At 41.8% G+C, this 21,721-nt stretch overlaps 1 protein-coding gene across 13 annotated transcripts in view; it reads left to right on the top strand.

Moving 5' to 3' along the window:
• Positions 1-21,721, top strand: part of PDHX (pyruvate dehydrogenase complex component X) — a 204,787-nt gene that overhangs the window by 129,218 nt on the left and 53,848 nt on the right. The window contains exons 11-12 of one of the 13 annotated variants that reach the window (XR_004250200.2): positions 18,743-18,843; positions 19,241-19,452. The exons of 6 other annotated variants lie outside the window; for them this stretch is intronic. Coding sequence is in view for 4 of the 7 variants with exons in the window: in XM_058446799.1 (XP_058302782.1) it covers positions 11,612-11,657 (46 nt within the window). In the remaining 3 variants the exon portion in view is untranslated. Of the gene's footprint in view, positions 1-11,611; positions 11,670-13,409; positions 13,428-14,894; positions 16,510-18,742; positions 18,851-19,240; positions 19,453-21,721 lie in introns of those variants that run through there. 6 more of the 13 variants (XR_004250201.2, XM_058446799.1, XM_058446800.1 and 3 more) reach the window with 6 other exon arrangements.

The raw sequence follows: 21,721 nt of genomic DNA, 5'->3' as shown, positions 1-21,721 counted from the left end.
TCAAACCTTTTAAAACATGTGCTTTTTTTTACCGGCAACCTGGGATCCTGACCCTCCTGTTCAGAGAGATGACAGGTAAAAAGTATTTGGCTTGGGTTGAACATCTCCGCTTGTTTGGGGACAAATTGCTTGGTCTTTGCATACAATAGTTATTTTTAGGGAGCAGATACCATGTAATTTTGGATTGCCAGTTAAGTGGAATCTTATAGCTGAAAAGGACCAGCTACCTACAGAGGAAGACACAGATTCATTCTGGGGAGTATAATAACTTGTCCAAAGCCACACAGCTAATAAGCAGAACACGTTTCTCTTAACAGTAGACAGGAACTGTTAAACTAAATTTGGGCTTAAGAAGCCTCCTCCAAGTCTTATGTAATGAACTACAACCTAATTTAGTATGTAAACAAATTGAAAACCTAATTTAGAAATTTGCCTTTGTAACATATAGCTGAGTCTCAGCCAATTACAGCAGCTGAACTTCAGCCAATCACAGCTGCCAAACTGTTCTCAGCCAATTACAGCACTTGAGTTTTAGCCAATCATGGCTGCCAACTGTTCAAACTAGGTTCAAATAAGTCAGACACAAGCTGTAACCAATCAGTCTGCCTCTGTACCTCACTTCCATTTTTTTGTATGTCACTGCCTTTTCTCTGGAGAGAAATACAACCTGCACATGTGGTAAGGCAGAGCATTTTTGGTCTGACATGCTGCCCAATTTTAGAATGGCAAATTAAAGCCAATTAAGATCTACACAACAAATCTAGTTATGTAGATCTCGATTGGTTAATTAAGTAATTTTTAGTAATTTTGTCTTTTATCAGAATCAAACTGTGGATTGTGATTTGAAGTACTACCCTCCCAGGAAGCTAGAAAATTCCATTAGTTATTGTTAGGGTAAATTTCAAAAGTTCTCTGACAATATTAATTTATTAAGTCATTATCACCCAATAGCATATAAATCATAAATTATTTCATCAGTTTTGATTTAGTAACTAATATTTTGAAGGACTAAACAGCTGTGGGGAAAAATGAATTTTAAGATTCCTTCTCTAATTAAAAAAAAAAAAAGCAGTCCAGGGGTTTAGTGAAGAGGGACAGAATTATATGGGAGGCACTTCTGGGGTGGGGAAACAGCACTGGAGATGGATGGTGGTTGAGGCCTTGAATGTCAGAGAGAGGACTTTCCAAGGGAAGAAGGTGCTGAAAGAGGATGGAGGCTGCCATGACCATCGTCCTTGAATTTCCTCCACGTTGCCCATGTGAGCAGAGCACCTTTCAAATGTCTGTGGATATCACTTGAATGACACCAAGTCTTATCAAACCTTTGATTTTTCTGTCTGTCTATGATCTGCCTTCCCTCCCCATCACCCTAGCAATGCTTTGAAAATAACTCGCTAGGCTAGACGATTGGGTTTCCTGTCACATTTTAGTGTCTGCCGTGCTGTGAAGACTGCGATGGCAGAGATACACATTGCGGAAGGAAGTCAAGCTTGTTTTCAGCATCAGTTGATTTATTAGATCCTTGATATTTTCCAGGCTACGACAGACATTTCTGTTGGCCTGGCATACCCAGGTGAGGCAACCCACCAAGGCTGGGAGCTTTGTTAATGTTTCACAGCTGAGTGTTTACCCAAGTCCTTTAAGCCATCTAGGACTATGGGATGGACTTAAACACTCTTCTCTTTGAGTTCTTCCACCTTTCCACTCTGAGCTGAAAATATTAGTGAAGAGCCACTTCTGTCCTCAGCAGGTATGATATGTTTACTCTCAGACTGAAAAGTGCTATAAATGTTATAAGAACAAGATCTAAGGGTCTTGTTGACATATTCTAATGGAGTTTTCTTTAAAAGATGGGCTAACAGAGGTGTCACTTATTAGTCTAGTGCATGACTTTGGAGTCAGACTGCATGGATTCACTTCCTGGTTCTACCACTTACTAATGATGTGGTTGTAGGCAATATACTTAATCTTTCTGAACCTCAGTTTCTTTAACTTTCAAATAAGGACAATTTCATCTACTTCAATACATTCAAAGCACATAGGAGATGTGCAATAAATATGAACTCTTATTGTTCTTGTTGTGCTTTCAAGATATTCCAGGGCCAGGAGGCTCATGCCTTTAATCCCAGCACTTTGGGAGGCCAAGGCAGGAGGATCCCTTGAGGTCAGGAGTTCAAGATAAGCATAGGCAACATAGCAAGACCCTTGTTCTACAAAAAAGAAAAAAATCACTGAGTCTGGTGGCGCAAGCTTGTAGTCCTACCTACTTGGGAGGCTGAGACAGGAGGAGTGCTTGAACCCAGGACTTTGAGGCTGCAGTGAGCTATGATTATGCCACCGCACTCCAGCCTGGACAAAAGAGCAAAACTATATCTCTTAAAAATAATGAGTAAATTAAGTCTTTAATCCATCTTGAATTAATTTTTGTATAAGGTGTAAGGAAGGGATCCAGTTTCAGCTTTCTACATATGGCTAGCCAGTTTTCCCAGCACCATTTATTAAATAGGGAATCCTTTCCCCATTTCTTGTTTTTGTCAGGTTTGTCAAAGATCAAATAGTTGTAGATATGCGGCATCATTACTGAGGGCTCTGTTCTGTTCCATTGATCTATATCTCTGTTGTGGTACCAGTACCATGCTGTTTTGGTTACTGTAGCCTTGTAGTATAGTTTGAAGTCAGGTAGCGTGATGCCTCCAGCTTTGTTCTTTTGGCTTAGGATTGACTTGGCAATGCGGGCTCTTTTTTGGTTCCATATGAACTTTAAAGTAGTTTTTTCCAATTCTGTGAAGAAAGTCATTGGTAGCTTGATGGGGATGGCATTGAATCTATAAATTACTTTGGGCAGTATGGCCATTTTCACGATATTGATTCTTCCAACCCATGAGCATGGAATGTTCTTCCATTTGTTTGTATCCTCTTTGATTTCATTGAGCAGTGGTTTGTAGTTCTCCTTGAAGAGGTCCTTCACATCCCTTGTAAGTTGGATTCCTAGGTATTTTATTCTCTTTGAAGCAATTGTGAATGGGAGTTCACTCATGATTTGGCTCTCTGTTTGTCTGTGATTGGTGTACAAGAATGCTTGTGATTTTTGTACATTGATTTTGTATCCTGAGACTTTGCTGAAGTTGCTAATCAGCTTACGGAGATTTTGGGCTGAGACAATGGGATTTTCTAGATATACAATCATGTCATCTGCAAACAGGGACAGTTTGACCTAAAACCATTAAAATCCTACAAGAAAACCTAGGCAATACCATTCAGGCCATAGGCGTGGGCAAGGACTTCATGTCTCAAACACCAAAAGCAATGGCAACAAAAGCCAAAATTGACAAATGGGATCTCATTAAACTAAAGAGCTTCTGCACAGCAAAAGAAACTACCATCAGAGTGAACAGGCAACCTACAGAATGGGAGAAAATTTTTGCAACCTACTCATATGACAAAGGGCTAATATCCAGAATCTACAATGAACTCAAACAAATTTACAAGAAAAAAACAAACAACCCCATCAAAAAGTGGGCAAAGGACATGAACAGACACTTCTCAAAAGAAGACATTTATGCAGCCAGAAAACACATGAAGAAATGCTCATCATCACTGGCCATCAGAGAAATGCAAATCAAAACCACAGTGAGATACCATCTCACACCAGTTAGAATGGCCATCATTAAAAAATCAGGAAACAACAGGTGCTGGAGAGGATGTGGAGAAATAGGAACAGTTTTACACTGTTGGTGGGACTGTAAACTAGTTCAACCATTGTGGAAGTCAGTGTGGCGATTCCTCAGGGATCTAGAACTAGAAATACCATTTGACCCAGCCATCCCATTACTGGGTATATACCCAAAGGACTATAAATCATGCTGCTATAAAGACACATGCACACGTATGTTTATTGCGGCACTATTCACAATAGCAAAGACTTGGAACCAACCCAAATGTCCAACAACAATAGACTGGATTAAGAAAATGTGGCACATATACACCATGGAATACTATGCAGCCATAAAAAATGATGAGTTCGTGTCCTTTGTAGGGACATGGATGAAACTGGAAAACATCATTCTCAGTAAACTATCGCAAGGACAAAAAACCAAACACCGCATGTTCTCACTCATAGGTGGGAATTGAACAATGAGAACTCATGGACACAGGAAGGGGAACATCACATTCCGGGTACTGTTGTGGGGTGGGGGGTGGGGGGGGGGGCGGGGACAGCATTAGGAGATATACCTAATGCTAAATGACGAGCTAATGGGTGCAGGAAATCAACATGGCACATGGATACATATGTAACAAACCTGCACATTGTGCACATGTACCCTAAAACCTAAAGTATAATAAAAAAATAAATAAATAAATAAATAAATAAAAGAAAGGCGAAAAAAAAAAAAAAGCAAAACCAAACACATTCCTAGAAAAAAAAAAAAATAATAATGAGTAAATTAAAAGATTTCTGGAGAGAGGATCTGATAATATGACATCTATGGCTATCATTGTCATTGTCAGTAGTAATACAAGATCTAACATGATACTACTGGCATGTACTTCGTTTTCCAAATCCATAAAATAGGACTAATGTTGCTGGCCCTTCCTGCCTTACTGGATTATGATATATGAATACATAAGTGAAGTAAAAGATGCTTGAAAAATATATTTATACTATTGTAGATATGAGATATTGTCCATTGTCTTAGACCATTTGGGCTGCTATAACAAAATACCATAGATTAGGTGGCTTGTAAGCAACAGAAATTTCTTTCTCACAGTTCTGGAGGCTGTGAAATCCAAGATCAAGGTGTGGGTAGATTTTTTTATCTGCCTAGAGTCCACTTTGTCATAGATGACACCTTCTCACTGTGTCCTCACAGGATGGAAGGGGCAAGGCAGTTCTCAAGGCCTCTTACAAGGGCACTAATTTATTCATATGGGCTCCACCTTCATGACCTAATTACCTCCCAAAAGGCCCCACCTCCTAACCATCACCTCCTCTCCTTTCCTTGGTAATTAGCTCCTACCCATCACCTTGGTAATTAGCTTTCAACATACGAATGTGGGGGCATCCAAACATTCAGACTGGAGTGCTCATCTCATACAAAGTAACAGCAGCAATGTCAGTGGTGGTGATCGAGTATCATTGTCCATCCTTTTGGCACTTATGTTGAGGCTGTCTCTGTGTGTGACTGGGATTGAGGAGGCCCTGTATTATTAGGGGTGAGGGAAGCTGGCTCTCACTGCACTGTCTTTGACAGAACCTTGTGCTGTTGAGAGCATTGCTTTTGACATCCAATATTTCTATCATAGAGTCTGAAGCACTTCTGTCAGGGGTTGTCAGTCTCTGAGAGGTTGATGCCAGGGTCTGGTTTCCAGCTCAAGAACCATGGGGTCCTAGAACCATGTGAGACTCAGGTGATGGGGAGGACCTTGCTCCCTTTTCTGTCTGTGGTGGGGGACTCCTCTGAGGCTGCTGCTGGTTAGGAAGCAGTAAGAAGCTTGCATTCATAGAAAAAGGAAGGAAAACAAAGCACCAATGCTTTTATCAAATTCAGCATTACGCACTTCCTGTTTAAGAAGGAGGGACCATTTACCCCTAAGTTGAAAATGTTTAGTGAGGAGGAGAACTCTTCGGTTCAGAGCTAGGCATAGATTTGCATAGGCAATGAAATATGTTGGGACTCTCATTTTAGATAGATTATTTTTTATTCCAAGCAAAAGAAACCAACTTTAGCTAATTTTAAAAAAGAAAATTAAAACACACATACACATATTTATACTATACACACATACATATTAGAAGGCTACAGGATAGCTCACAGAATCAAATAAAAAGCTAAAGAATCTGGCTGCATATGGGACAGGAAATTAGGAACCTAGGTTGGAGACATTAATAGACTATTCATTAGCTAGGGGTTCCTCATGTCACTTTACTCAGGGATTCTCTTTTCTGGAGAAAGTTAATTGGCCTTGCTTGGTGATATGGTTTGGCTGTGTCCCCACCAAACTCTCAGCTTGAATTGCATTTCTCAGAATTCCCATGTGTTGTAGGAGGGACCCAGGGAGAGAGAACTGAATCATGGGCGCCAGTCTTTCCGTGCTATTCTCATGGTAGTGAATAAGTATCACGAGATCTGATGGGTTTATCAGGGGTTTTCACTTTTGCTTCTTCTTCATTTTCTCTTGCTGGCACCATATAAGAAGTGCCTTTCACCTCTGCCATGATTCTGAGGCCTCCCCAGCCACGTGGAACTGTAAGTCCAATTAAACATGTTTTTCTTCCCAGTCTCAGGTATGTCTTTATCAGCAGCATGAAAACGAATGAATACAGTAAATTGGGACCAGTAGAGTGGGGAGTTGCTGAAAAGATACCCAAAAATGTGGAAGGCAAAGGTTGGAACAGTTTGGAGGACTCAGAAGAAGACAGGAAAATGTGGGAAAGTTTGGAACCTCCTAGAGACTTGTTGAATGGCTTTGACAAAAGTGCTGATAGTGATATGAACAATAAAGTCCAGGCTGAGGTGGTCTCAGACGAAGACGAGGAACTTGTTGGGAACTGGAGCAAAGATGACTCATTGTGTTTTAAAAAAGAGACTGGTGACACTTTGCCCTGCCCTAGAGATTTGTGGAACCTTGAACTTGAGAGAAACGATTTAGGGTATCTGATAGGAGAAATTTTTAAGCAGCAAAGCATTCAAAAGGTGACTTGGGTGCTATTAAAAGCATTCCATTTTAAGAGGGAAACACAGCATAAAAGTTCAGAAAATTTGCAGCCTGATGATGCAGTAGAAAAAAAAAATCCTATTTTTTGAGGAGAAATTCAAGTTGGCTGCAGAAATTGGCATAAGTAGCAAGGAGCCTAATGTTTATCCCCAACACCATGGGGAAATGTCTCCAGGCCATGTCAGAGACCTTCCGGGCAGCCCTTCTCATCACAGGCCTGGAGGCCAGGAGGAAAAAGTGGTTTTGTGGCCTGGGCCCAGGTTCTCTGTGCTGTGTGCAGCCTAGGGACTTGGTTCCCTTGTGTCCCAGCTGCTGCAGCCATGGCTAAAAGGAGCAACGTAGAGCTTGGGCTGTGGCTTCAGAGAGTGGAACCCCCAAGCCTTGGCAGCTTACACACGGTGTTGAGCCTGTGGGTGCACAGAAGTCAAGAACTGAGGTTTGGGAACCTCCACCTAGATTTCAGAAGATGTACAGAAATGCCTGGATGCCCAGGCAAAAGTTTGCTGCAGGGTCGGGGCCCTCATGGAGAGCCTCTGCTGGGGCAGTGAAGAAGGGAAATGTGGGGTGGGACCCCCACACAGAGTCCCTACTGGGGCATTGCCTACTGGAGCTGTAGAAGAGGGACACTGTCCTCCAGACCCCAGAATGTTACATCCACTGACAGCTTGCACCGTGAGCCTGGAAAAGCCGCAGACACTCAATGCCAGTCTGTGAAAGCAGCTGGGAGGGAAGGTGAACCCTGCAAAGCCACAGGGGAAGATCTGCCCAAAACCATGGGAACCTACCTTTTGCATCAGTGTGACCTGGATGTGAGACCTGGAGCCAAAGGAGATCATTTTGGAGCTTTAAAATCTGACTGCCCTCCTGGATTTTGGACATACATGGGGCCTGTAACCTCTTTGTTTTGGCCAATTTCTCCCACTGGGAATGGCTGTATTTACCCAATACCTGTACCCCTGTTGTACCTAGGAAGTAACTACCTTGCTTTTGATTTTACAGGCTCATAGGTGGAAGGGACTTGCCTTGTCTCAGATGAGACTTTGGACTGTGGATTTTGGGTTAATGCTGAAATGAGTTAAGACTTTGGGGGACTGTTGGGAAGGCATGATTGGTTTTGAAATGTGAGGACATGAGATTTGGAGGGGCCAGGGGTGGAATGATATGCTTTGGCTGTGTCCCTGCCAAAATCTCAACTTGAATTATATCTGTCAGAATTCCCATGTGTTGTAGGAGGGACCCAGGGGGAGATAATTGAATCATGGGGGCCATCTTTCCCATGCTATTCTCATGATGGTGAATAAGTCTCAGGAGATCTGATGGGTTTATCAGGGGTTTCCACTTTTGCTTCTTCCTCATTTGCTCTTGCTGCTGCCATGTAAGAAGTGCCTTTCACCTTCCACCATGATTCTCAGGCCTCCCCAGCCACATGGAACTGTAAGTCTAATTAAGCCTCTTTTTCTTCCCAGTCTCTGGTATGTTTTTATGAGCAGCATGAAAACGAATTAATACACTTGGTAACATGCCAATTACTTGACCAAGGGGAGGTGAGGCACCTTGCTTTAAAAGTGAATGCCAAAGAGAATAACAGCTCCTCAGTGAAATAATGAAGCTGTGTTAGCTGATGGGAGAACAGATTGCTGAGGAGACCATAGGAACAGATGTCTGCAGAAGTGTCTCTGTTTCTTGTCATCAGCCTCATTGCTGTAATAGCTCCCCAAGGCTGCCAGAGTTTACATTTATTTAAATAGAATCAACATGTTTCTGTTTCATAGCATCTTTGGTAAAATTATACTATGTAAAAAGGGGATTACAGTCTTCTCACCAAAAGTAAGATCTCTGCCTTGTCTGTCTGGCCCATCTGGAGAAAAGGAGCTTGGGCCATCCCAAAGAGCTTTGGTTGCCTCACCTTTCTTTCTCTTTAAAAACTCCATTCTGGGGATACTAGGGGTTTGGGCCCCAAGGTCTCTGGTTAGCAAGCCTAGTGCTTCCTTAGACAGTAAACTAAAAATAAGTGTCCTCAGCACCGTTCATGTTGGCCATGACAGTTGGGCCATCACTTTACCACAAAGATACTTGTCATTTGGGGGTTTGGAAAAGGGAAACACTTAAGTGCTAGTTTATCAGCCAAAAGAAGCTGCAACAAAAAAACACAATACTCATCCTACCCACAGACTTCTGGTCTGAGTATCAACTTACAGGGGAAAGTTTAGCCTGTTATAATTTAAAGGCACAGAGGCGTTTCTTTATTTACACATTTGCGGGGGGAAGGACGGATGATGTGAGCCCACAGCAGCTGCCTTCTAGAAGCTCCCAGGGAGACTTTAAAGGAGAACAAAAGTGTATTTTAAAAGGTGTTGGAGCATTTGCAAAATACAGAGGATCAAAGAAGGAAAGCTTGCAATGATGTATAGTATTAATATTTTGGTGTACTTCCAAACCTGGGTTTAGATCAAGAGGAAGAACTTAGGGGTCGACAGCATTGTGCCATAGATCAAGAGGTTCCCGTCTTGTTTCCAAGCTTGCCCTCCTGTATCACATTTGGAAATGATGCCTGAACGAAAGTAAATGTGCAATCAATGCAGCTACTGTGAAGACATGTTTTAATGAGTTTCATTCATAGAATTCCTTCATTCATTTAATATTACAACATCAAGGCTTTCCCCATGTTTTAAAATTTCTTTGCCCCTATTATTTTAATAGCTTTATAATATTTCATCAAATGGCTGTTCTATAGCTAATTGAACTAGGTCCCCAGCATTGGACAGGGAATATTATAAATAATGCTGTGATGGGTATCTTTGTGCATAAATCAGGGCATCGTTTGTCAAAGAAGGGTCCAGCCTCAAACTCTGTTGGGTGTGAGGCCATGGTGCTGTCACTTTTAACTCTGTTAAAAGGCAGTTCTTCATTAGACAAAGTCTAATGATCTAGGTCATGGGTTATTCTAACCCAATTTATCTTCACCGTTTTGTTTTTTTTTTTTCATGTCTTCAGAAGTCATTTCCTATTTTGTCAGCAAGGAGACTGGAAAGTAAAAAGATAAACTTTATTTTAGATATTTGTTGCTAAGTCAGAAAAAACTTGATGAGGATCTGCAAGAGCTGGGGCAAAACCTGTTTAGGAAAATCAATCAGACAGGTCTGAACACTGCTTTTAAAAATATAGTTTAAGTGTTCCTGTATTTTTTAAAATATATTTTATACTACTATTGTAAAACATGCCTCCATTATGCACATAGTACTTGTGTATGTGACAATCATACCAATAACATTTATTTTTAAGGCAGGAAGGAGGATTTAGAAGCCTAAATTGTTTCTCCTTTAAAAAAATCTAAGCTGCCTCTCTTAGAAGCCCCGGGGGCCCAGATATTGATGTGATTTCTCTTCCCTGCTCCATTTATCTAATCACCTAGGCATGTACTGTTAGAATATTCACTATAACAACGGTCAAAACAAAAACAAAAGCTGACATTAATTGAGTACTTACTGTATGCCAGGTGCTAGTCTAAGACTTTGAAAGGGTGGATTTGATACATTGAATCTTAATACAGGGAGGATATCTACTTCAGGTTCAGTGGACCTTTTTGAAGAGGTGACAGCCATGGGAAGAGGGTCAGGGGACGACTCTGGCATGGGCAAAGGGGCCAAAGTGCAGAAGAGTGTGACCCATTCTGTTGTGGCTGGGGATTAGTGACAGCATGGGAAAATGACATCAAATCCAGCTGGAAAACTCTTAAATAACAAGATCCAATGCACATCTTAAGAAAAGCATACACATCTCTATGAAGATAAATTGTGGGGTGGATGAGGCGTGCAGAGGAAGGCACTGTTGATGTAGTTTGGGCAATGGATGATGAGGCCTGGACTCGGGTCTGCTGGTGGGGATGCACAGAAATAGATGGGCTCATAATGTACTTTGGAGATAGAATTGACATAACTTGATAGTAAACTGCAAAAACAGAAGGTAGGGTAAGGGAGAAGGAAAGGCCAAGTCTTGAGTTTTTTATTTGGGTCCCTAGGCTAGTGGTAGAGCCATGGTCTAAAATGAAAAAATCTGGGGGAGTAACTGATTCATGGGCAAGGAAATAGAAGGTTCTATTCTTACCTTGTCATTTGCCAAAACTGGCATTCTGACTAAAAATAAAGAACACAAAACTAGAAGCTCTAACCTTTCTATAATCAAGTTTGTGTTGTAAAAAGAGACCAAGTGTTGGGTTCAGGCAGACCTGGGACTACCATTTCAAGTTGTGTGACTTACGTTAATTACCTAGCCATTCACCACTTGATTCTTCAATTTCCTAATTTATTTAAGAGAGAGTTAATACTACCTGCCCTACATAGATGATGATATAGCACCAGCACACCTCCTAGCACAATCTCTGGCACATAGTAATTCCATTTCCTAAATGTCAGTTGCATTTCTTTGAAATAACCTGCACAAGATAGAGCTGCTATATGCACTAAATTCTTCTGTGTGGGTGTCCTGGGCATCCCTCAGCCTGGGTGATAGGATATGATATGGATGAAGGGCACCTGGAAGGCAGGGGTGGCCCCAGATAGACCTGTCATTTGCCATCTGAAGTCCCAAATGTTTCATTCTTTCAGCTGAAGGCTTTTGGCCTTTCCAAAATACCAAAGGCCTTGAGAAAAAGAATAGTTTAAAGCAGGGGTCCCAAACCCCTGGGTGACCGACTGAAGCTTCGTCTGTATTTACAGCCATCCCTCATTGCTCACATTACCATCTGAGCTCTGCCTCCTGTCAGATCAGTGGTGGCATTAGATTATCATAGGAACGCCAACCCTATTTTGACCTGTGTGTGCGAGGGATCTAGGTTGCGTGCTCCTTATGAGAACCTAATACCTGATAATCTGTCACTGTCTCCCAACACCCCCAGATGGAACTGTCTAGTTGCAGAAAAACAAGCTCAGAGCTCCCACTGATTCTACATTATGGTGAGTTGTATAATTATTTCATTATATATTAAAATGAAACAATAATAAAAATAAAGTACACAATAAATATAATGTGCTTGAATCATCCCAAAACCATCCCTGCCCCTGGTCCATGGAAAAATTGTCTTCCACAAAACAAGTCTTTAGTGTTAAAAAGGTTGGGGACTGCTGTTTGAAAGCATATTTTTCAGTCATAGAAAGTCATCATACTGTAGTGATTAAGAGCATGGATTCTGGAGCGATTGCCTGGGTTTTGAATCTCGTCTTTGCCACTTATGAGCAAGATCCCTGAATTCTCTGTACCTAAGTTCCATCATCAGTGAAATTGGGAAATTAATAATTTCTACCTCATAGGATTGTTATGAGTTTTAATAAAACTCATATTTATAAAACCATAAGACAATACCTGGGAAATAGCAATCACTATATAAGTATATGTTAAATAAAATAGTAATCATTAAGGTGTTGGAAAACAGATGACTTTGAGAAGATGAGAGAAGGGCAAGGCTGAGGAAGAGAGGGAGGGCTCCAGAGTAGCTAGACACCCAGAGAAAGTAGAAACAAGGCTAAGACACTGTGGGCCACCATGAAAGGAACTGAAGACAGATTTTTCTGCCTCTCTATTTTGTCTTCTGAAGCCCCTCAAAAAAGAAAATTCCAGGATACCCCAGTTTCAAACATTAAAGCTAAGTTTTTCCCTCTTAGAAGCAGCCTTTAATCTGGGTTGGGCTCAGGCAAGGTAACATACATTCAAACATGCATTTCTGCTGTTGCCACTTCCATCTGCAAAGTCCTTCTACCAGGAGTTTATAAAATACATAGTCAAGGTGTGATATGGTCTGGCTGTGTCCCCACCTGAATCTTATCTTGAATTATAGTTCCCATAATCCCCCTTCATGGAAGGGACCCGGTGGGAGGTAATCGAATCATGGGGGTGGTTGCCTCCATGCTGTTCTTGTGATAATGAATGAGTTCATAAGGGGCTTCCCCGCTGGCTTCACTCCGTACTTCTTGCTGCTGCCATGTGAAGAAGGACATGCTTGCTTTCTTCACATGGGGAAAAGAAAGGCTATTAAGGAATCCCCAAACTCACCTGGAACTCTGGCAGGATCTAAATAACACTCCTCAATTTTTCCAAATGTGGTGAACATGTGTAGAAGCTGGATCACTTATATATTGCTGGTGGGAGTATAAAATGGTACAGCCACCCTATAAATCAATATGCAGTTTCTTAAATAAATATACAACCCAACAATGATTGGGTTGTCTTTAGTCATTTATCCCAGAAAAATGAAAATTTATATTTACACAAAGCCTGTGCTTGAATATGTATAGCAGCTTTATTCAAAATAGCCAAGACCTGGAAATGACTCATATGTCCTTCAATGGGCAAATGCTTAAACAAGCTGTGACACATTCATGCTGTGGAATACTACTCATCAATAAGAAGGAATGAATTATTGATGCATGCAAACACCTGCGTGAATCTCCAGAGAATTGTGCTAAGTGAAAAAGGCCAATCTCAAACAGTTACATAAGGTTTTTGAAATAAGAAAATAGTAGAACTGAAGAACAGGTTAGGACTTGCCAGGGGTTAAGGAGGTAGTGTCAGGAGGGAGGTGGGTGTGGCTATAAAAAGAAAACATGAAGAATCCTTACAGTGAAGGAATGCACTGTATTTTATTATATCAATGTCAACATCTTGGTTGTGATATTACATCATTTTTTTTTTTTTACCAGATACACCACTAGGGGAAACTGGAGAAGAGTACAAGGAATTCCTGTATGATTTCTTAAATTAGATGTGAATCTATAATTATCTCAATTTTAAAAGTCTAATTTTAAAAATTGGGGGCAGGAGAAAGGCTGTTAACTGATCCCTAAGCTCACTTTGAACTCTAGCAGGACCTAAATAATACCCTTCAATTTGCCCATATTCCCTGCTCTCAAAGACTTTTTAGTTGTAGAACGACCTAACCAGATGAAAATTCAGGCAAACATATATATTCCTTGCCACACAGTTAGTCTCTCAGTTCACCTACAGTTCATCCTATCACTCATTCATTCAGCAAACACTTATAGAGGCCCTCCTATGTACCCAGGACTATACTAGGTGCTGTGGATACAGGGAGACAGATAATAGACCCTCTGTACCTAAATGGAGCTTGTATTATAGTGGGAGAGAGAGACAATACATTACACATACATAAAAAGGGAATTTCAGAGAGTGTCAGTACTAAGAATGAAATAAAACAGGGTAATGCAGAGTGTCATGGGAGGGAAGCCTTTTTCAATAGTGGAGTCAGGGAAAGCCTTTCTTAGTGATTTGATTTCAGGGCTACATGATGGGACAGAGCACCAAAGCTAAAGAAAACATTCCTGCATTCCTTTTAAAAGGTCACTCTTGGCCCCAAGTGATAGCTCATGCCTGTAATCCCAGCACTTTGGGAGGCCAAGGCGGGTGGATCACTTGAGCCCAGGAGTTTGAGACCAGCCTGGGCAACATGGCAAAACCCTGTCTCTACTAAAAATCCAGAAATTAGCCAGTCATGGTGGCACAGGCCTATAGTCCCAGCTTCTTAGGAGGCTGAGGTGGGAGGATCACTTGAGCCTGGAAGGTTGAGACTATAGTGAACTGTGAATGCGCCAGTGTACTCCAGCCTGGGTGACAGAGAGAGACCCTGTCTTAAAAAAATAAAAATAAAAGTTCACTCTTTTTGTGTGATGAATACGTAGAAAGGAAACAAGAAGGTAATGAGGGGACCGGCTCACAGGCTATTTCAGGGGCTTCCTCCCGAGTTGATAGTTCCATTGACCCAGGTTCAGCAATGGAGAAAAGGGTGCCATTTTCTGAGATGAGAAACACTATGAGGGAGGAGGGAATCAGTTCAGCTGGGAGAAGGAAGTTGAGTTCTGTTTAGTCACGTTCAGTTTGAAATGTCTAATAGATATCTGCATTGAGCCACAAACATTATATAGCCTCATTCTTTCTCTCTCTCCTGGCCAGGCCTCTATCAGCTCTGGGTCACTTTTTCACTTTCAGACTTGAAGAAAACATCACACAACGAGGTGGCTTCATGCATAGTAAAAGAATAAATATTATGATAATGATTATGCATACTGGAAGTATAGAGTTAGCTCTTCAAGGGTAAATCCCAAAGGACAATGGGATCCAAAAGGGAGCCAGCCAGCTACATTCTTCATTCCCTTCTCAATATCTTCCAGTAACTCTTCTGAAGAAGTCCCACATGCTGCGTGAACACAACTTCCGAGTGACCTGCTGGGTCTCTTTGCAGCTCCCTGTGAAGTGGTAGCCAAAATGGTAAGTGGCTTACCACATCATATTATTCGTCATATCACAATACATGTATTATGTACCTTCCCTGACCTCCCCTCCCTTTTACTCCTACATGCAATACCTTGAACTTGCACCTCTCAATTAAACTGTTGGCACCTTAATTCTTGCTTCAGGCTTTGTTTTATAGAAAACCCAATTACGACAACATCCAAACAAAGATATCAAGTAAGAAGTTCAAAGCCTAGAACTCAAGAGCAAAGTCAGGATTGGAGCTATCAGTATGGTTTGGCTGTGTTCCCACCCAAATATCACCTTGAATTATAATAATCCCCACAGGTCAAGGTTGAGACCAGGTGGAGATAATTGAATCGTGGTGGTGGTTTCCCTATACTGTTCTCATGGTAGTGAATAAGTCTCATGAGATCTGATGGCTTTATAAATGAGAGTTCCCCTGCACAAGCTCTCTTGCCTGCCACTATGTAAGATGTTACTTTGCTCCTCAATCACTTTCAACCATGTTTGTGAGGCACATGTACCCTAGAACTTAAAGTATAATTAAAAAAAAAGAAAGAAAGAGGGGAACAATCACGTGGGTCGAGGCTAGCTGAGAGGTTAAGGAAGATGAGAGAGAGGGGAGGCCACAGGGCTGTGTGACATGGAAGTCATGGGTGGTCTCAGTGAGAGCAGTTGCAGTGAGGAAGTAAGATTGGAGAGGTCAAAGAGACAACAGGAGATGAGGAAGTGGAAGTAGCTATCATCATAGACAAGACTGAAGAAATTTAAGTGGAAACAGGAAGGAAGTAAATTGGGTAGGAGGAGACTAGTCTGTCTGCCGGGTGCTGAACCTGGGAAGTGTGTGTGAGAGAAGCACATTGTCCTGTAGTCAAGAGACTTGAATTCTAATCCTTTTTCTACCAATCATGAGCTGAGGAGGCCTGAGGTAAATGCATCCTCTCTCTGGGCATTCATTTCCTCATTTGTCAAATCAAATGTCTCTCAGGTCCTTTCTAGCTCAGAAAAGTTATATTCTATGGAAACATTGAAACTAACAGAGAAGGAAAAAAATGGGTGGGGAAATCAGGATCCTTGAGAGGATAGTGTAAATCCTTAAGGGGCAGGCAAAGGGTATTTACTTCCTAGGGTGGTAGTCAGGATTAAATAAGGTAATTCAGGCACAGCACTTAACACAATGCCTGACACAGTCAGAACACAATATATTTTATTTATTACTAGAAATACTAGAGGTAGTATCAGTAGCTGAAACTTTCAGAGTATTGTGGTGCATAAATCTGCTGCACACAGGAAAGTGCCAGTGGAGGTAAAGCAGGAAGGATGAGAAGAACCAGGTACCAGGCACTTCCTGGAATGGCAGTGAGGCCTATGCTAGGAGCCACTTGTAGAACGAAGTGTGGGGATATGACTTTATGACGTCCACAGATGGTAGTCTAGGTGGATGTGAGGGCACCTCAAAATGAGAAGACACTTTACCTTTAAAGATGCTTTCTGCCAGGTGTAGTGGCACATGCCTGTAATCTTCGCACTTTGGGTGGTCGAGGCAGGTGGATCACCTGAGGTCAGGAGTCAGGAGTGGTCAAGACCAGCCTGACCAACATGGTGAAACTCTATCTCTCTTACCAATACAAAAATTAGCTGGGCATTGTGGCAGGCGTCTGTAATTCCAGCTACTCGGGAAGCTGAGGCAGGAGAATTGCTTGAACTCGGGAGGCATTTGTTGCGGTGAGCTGAGATCGTGCCATTGCCCTCCAGCCTGGGCAACAAGAGTGAAACTCTGTCTCAAAAAGAAAAAAAAAACAATGCTTTCTATCCTACGTAAAAGTAAGGTAGTGAAAAAAAGAGCCAAGGATAGCTAAGCTCACATCAAAGAAGAACAAAGTTGGAGGATGTACTTGACCACACATCAAGATCTATTGTAAAGCTACAGTAATGAAGACCATGTGGCATCAGCACAACAAACAAAGAACAATGCAACAATGGAACAGAATAGAGAGCCCAGAAACAGACTCATGCCATATACAAGCACTTCATTTATGAAAAAGGTGGCCCTCAGAGTAGTAGGTCTTAATCAATAGATGGTGCTAAGTCAAATGGATATCTGAGTGGAAATAAGAATGAAACTCAACCCCTGCCTCACACCATACCAAAAAAAAAATCAATTTTATTTGGTCTGTAGTTTTAAATATGAAAGCTTCTAGAAGCTAATATAGGAGAATAGCTTCTTGGCCTAAGGGTAGGCAAATACTGTTAAAAAGGACACAAAAAAGTACTAATTATAAAGAAGAATATTTATAAATTAAATTCCATAAAATTAAAAATGTTGGTTCTTCAAAAGATACCATTAAGAAGATGTTTTAAAAGATGTCATGGAGTGAGAAAAGAGATTCGCTATACATATAACTGATAGAGGATTCACATTCAGAATATATAAAGAACTCTTAGGCCAGGTGAGGTGGCTCACACCTGTAATCCCAGTACTTTGAGAGGCTAAGGTGAGATGATTACTTGGACTCAGGAGTTTGATACCAGTCTAGTCAACATAGTGAGACCCCATCTCTAATTAAAAAATTAAGAAATTAAATAATTCTACAAAAAAAAAAGGAGACAGGCAGCCTAATTGAAAATAAATCAGGCAAAAGACTTGAGCAGGCACCTCATAGAAATAGAATGGCCAATGAACACCTGTAAAGGTGCTCAATCTCACTAGTCATCAGGGAAATACAAATGAAAATCATATTGAGGTATCACTATACACCCACAAGAATGAAAATAATTAAAATTTCAGATGATACTACATGGTGGTAAGAATGTGGAACAACTGGAACTCTCATTGGTGAGAACTTAGAATAAAACATTTAGGGAAAAGTTTGGCATATCTACTAAACCTAAATGTAGTCTGTACAAAACCTTTCAAATCCATTCCTGGTATATATCTGTCAGAAATGAGAGCTTGTGTTCATCAAAGACATGTACAAAAATATTCATTGCAGCATTATTCATAAGAGCCCCAGATAGAAACAACCCAAAGTTCATCAAGAATAGAACAGGTAAACTGTGGTATATTCATAAAATGGTATACTGTACACAATGAAAATAAATTAACCACTGCTACGCATGACATTGATGAATCTCATAAATATCATGTAGAATGAAAGAAGCTAGTTACAGAAGAATACATGTCATCTGATTCCATAACAGGCACAGGGAGTGCTCTGGGTGTTGACAATGTTCTGTTTGTTGACTTAAGTGGTGTTTCTATGGGTGTGTTTGCTTTGCAACAATTCATCAGTAATTCACTTAAGGTTTGTGGACTTTTCTGTATGTATTCTCTACTTTAAAGAAGAAAAGAAAAAAAGATTTATCTAAAAAAATGAAACAGGAGAGGGTGACCCGTATTTCAGTAAACAATAAAATGTTTCTCCCGCCCTGCTTCTGACACCCTTCCTACATCTGAATTCCTCACTGCATGTGAACTTGTTGTTCTCATCAAATGAGTCAGGCAAAATGGAAAAAAAAAATTAATGGATCTTGATAGGTGTTTTTTAAGTTTAATGTTGTCCTTATAAGGTCATTAAAAGCCCTACCTTCAAATAAAACTATCGAACCTCACCCTCCCTTCATTTTTAAGGAAGCTGAAATGGTGGCTCCAGAAACAGTAGTGCTCCTGGGATCAGAGGGTGGGGGGAGATTAGAAATCCATTCATTCATTCATTCATTCATTCACTTGACAAATATTTATTAAGCAACTATTGTATCTCAGGCACTACTCTAGGCACTGCAGATAGAACAGTGAACAAAACAGAAAAAGTCCCTGTTCTCATGGAACTTACATTGTGGTAGAGACGGAGAATACACTGTATTGTAAGTATTTTTAATTTTTTGTATATTATGATGCTTTGACATCTTTAAAAACTGTTCTGGCTGGGGAGAGACTGTCCCTCCTAAGCCTAGCTGATTTTTAAGGGGTAGCAAAATGCTCATCTGGCATAAGCTTTTGATATGCAAACTAATAAATCCAGAGCTATAGCTCATTGATTTTGCCCATGTACCCCCAAGAGGCAATATCCATCTGCCTTAATCATCCCAGAGCCAGGCAACTAGGCACCACCCCTAGAGTTTAAAGCCTGCTGGAAAGAGTCACACTAGCCAATTCTGAACAGTTTACCCCCCTTGCTTGCCTTTCCCATGGAAAGCCCCCAAAAGGCTCTGGCCTAATGCATTTCTCTTTCTTCCATCCTCTGCCTCCTGACTGCCCCAGGGCTTCCCCATGTGGTCCTCCATGGAGAGGTGTGTCTCCTGTCTCTAGGACCTGTGAGTAAATACACCTTGTTTCCCTGAACCTCTCTTGTGTCTCCTCTTATGGCCACACTTGACTGACCATCACAAAAAAGAATAAAAGCATACATGAACGATGAGGAAATGCCACAGAGAATTCTTTATGCTGCAGTGATGGGATGACCAGTTCCAGAGGTATGATTTTGCTGTTGTATGGAAGAGGGTCAGGGAAGGTCTCACCCAAAGGCAAGGGACCTGAAGGAAAAGACCGAGTGACCACATGAATATCCGGGAGGGAACTCCCGTGGAGGGAAACTGAGGTGAAAACAGCTAGGAGGTCAAAGTGGCAGAAGGGGAATAAGCAAAGCTGAGAGCCGTGGGAGATGAAGTCAGACAGGGAAGGGCCAGGGCAGATCATCAGAGCCTCTGTGGCCATTGTAAGCACTTTGGCTTTTCCTTTGTGTTAGACGAGAGGTGCTGGAGGGTTCTGAATGGAAGGAGTGACATGACCTGACCTAAATGTTAAGAGTCACCCAGGCTGCTGGGTGTCAATAGACAGAAGACAGGTGGGGCAGAAGCAAGAAGACCAGCTAGGAAGCCATGACAGTGACAAAGGCGACACGGCAGTGCCTTGGACCAGGGGATAGCAGTGGAGATGGCAGAGAGCTGGATGTGTTTCATGGTAGTGACAAATGACTCACTTTGGAGGTGGATTGTGAGACAAATGGAGGAGTCAAGGTTTTTGGCCTGAGCAACTAGAAGAAGGACGTTCTTGAGATGTGGGTAGAATAGGTGTGAGTAGAAGGTTCCAGAAGGCTGTTTGCACATGTTTAGATATCCAAATGGAGATGATAAGGAAGCAATTGTAGATAATGAAGCTGAAGTTGAAAAGCAGAAGTCAGGACTGAAGATATAAATTTGGGTGTTGGTGTTTAAAGCCATGGGATTGGATGAGATCACCTTGGGAGAGGATATAGACAGAAAAGAGAAGTCATCCGGGCCTTGGTCCTCTGAGATCAGCCCTGCCCTAAATCCTGCTTCCGCTGCAGGAAGAGAATATCCTCATGGTGAAGGAATTGGCCCCATTTTGCCTTGTCCCAGAGAGCTGATTCCTTAAGGTGTGAGGATAAATGAGGCAATGCCATGTCCTGGAAATTGAACCTCACTGGAGACCAACCATTCTGTGAGGGAAACAAGCATACATCCTCAGTGAACATCTCCTCTCCCTGTCCTCAGCTCAGCTGAGATTTGAACTAGCAACCTAGAAGACAAGCTTCTTCATGCCTCTACTGGCTCTCCAAGCACCCTCAGCCTGCTCATGCTAGTCCAGCCCAGGGTATTCTGCTCCCCAGAAGAGAGCTTGGTCTGTAGGCAAGCAGGGTGTCCTTTCCACACTGAGCCAGAGACTGACCACTGAAAGAAAGTGAACTCTGAGGCAGCAGCAGCCTGGCTAGGAGCTGCCCCACTCATTTTACCCATTAGCTGAAAATCTTTTCTAACGATTTCCATTCCCCTTATAATGAATCATCAAATGAGCAGGGCCCCTGCTGGGAGGTTAATAAAAACCATACAGGATTTTATGGTTTGTGTGAAGACAAAAATTGGCTGTCTGGGGCCCTGGAAGGCAGCAATCTGAATCTTTTTCCACAGTGGATCTTTAGTCCTGAAACTAGATTGCAGGAGGAAATGAAGAAGAGTGTGGGGGAAGAAGTCTTGAAATACCTCCCAGTTTTCTATCTTCCTCAGCTTTTGTGTCACCACTCAGGCTCCCGGGACTCACCTGAGGGAATCCCAGCCACAGAAAGCACCCATGGAAGGGCAGAGAAGCTGGAGAAACAATAGCAGCAGAGATAGCATTTACTGTACTCAACTTTCTGGTCCCCCGGCTTGCTGTCCAAATACTCACTCATTTCCCCACCTTCGTTGTCATTCTTTTAAAGGATTCTTCCATACACTTGGTTTCCCTGCCCATGCCTTCCTACTCTCAGCTTGATCCCTTTTTCCTTCTTTCTGAACAGATATTCCATGATCATCAGAGCCTCGATTGGCTAGTACCTGTCTGAAGCCCTCCCATTCTTTCATCCTCTCACATTGACTAGAGACTCTACTTTGCTTTTCTGCCCAGGAGGAAAAGTGGTCCAAAGACCATACGTCTTAACGCTGGGGCAGTATTTATGCAGCCAGTGTTTCATCTGTTTCAGGATGGAGCTCATTTTAAGTCACCTCTGGGAGCTTGGTACACAGCAATAAAAAATGAGGAGTTTGAGATCCCTGGAGAATTGGAAAGACAAGACTTCTTTTCTCTTACCTTCAGCCAGGTCCTAGAGCACAAAAATGAATTGCAATTCGTTCTTTGCTTCTTGTAGCTGGTGAGATAGCAACGGATTTTGCTGTAGCCAAACTCCATGTACAAATGGCGATGCAAATCAGTGGAAAGGGTGCCTTTCTTAATCCTCCTCCTCAC

Source organism: Hylobates moloch, unplaced genomic scaffold (genome assembly GCF_009828535.3).
Source record: "Hylobates moloch isolate HMO894 unplaced genomic scaffold, HMol_V3 SCAFFOLD_11, whole genome shotgun sequence".
NCBI lineage: Eukaryota > Metazoa > Chordata > Mammalia > Primates > Hylobatidae > Hylobates > Hylobates moloch.
This window is presented reverse-complemented; position numbering and strand designations above follow the sequence as displayed.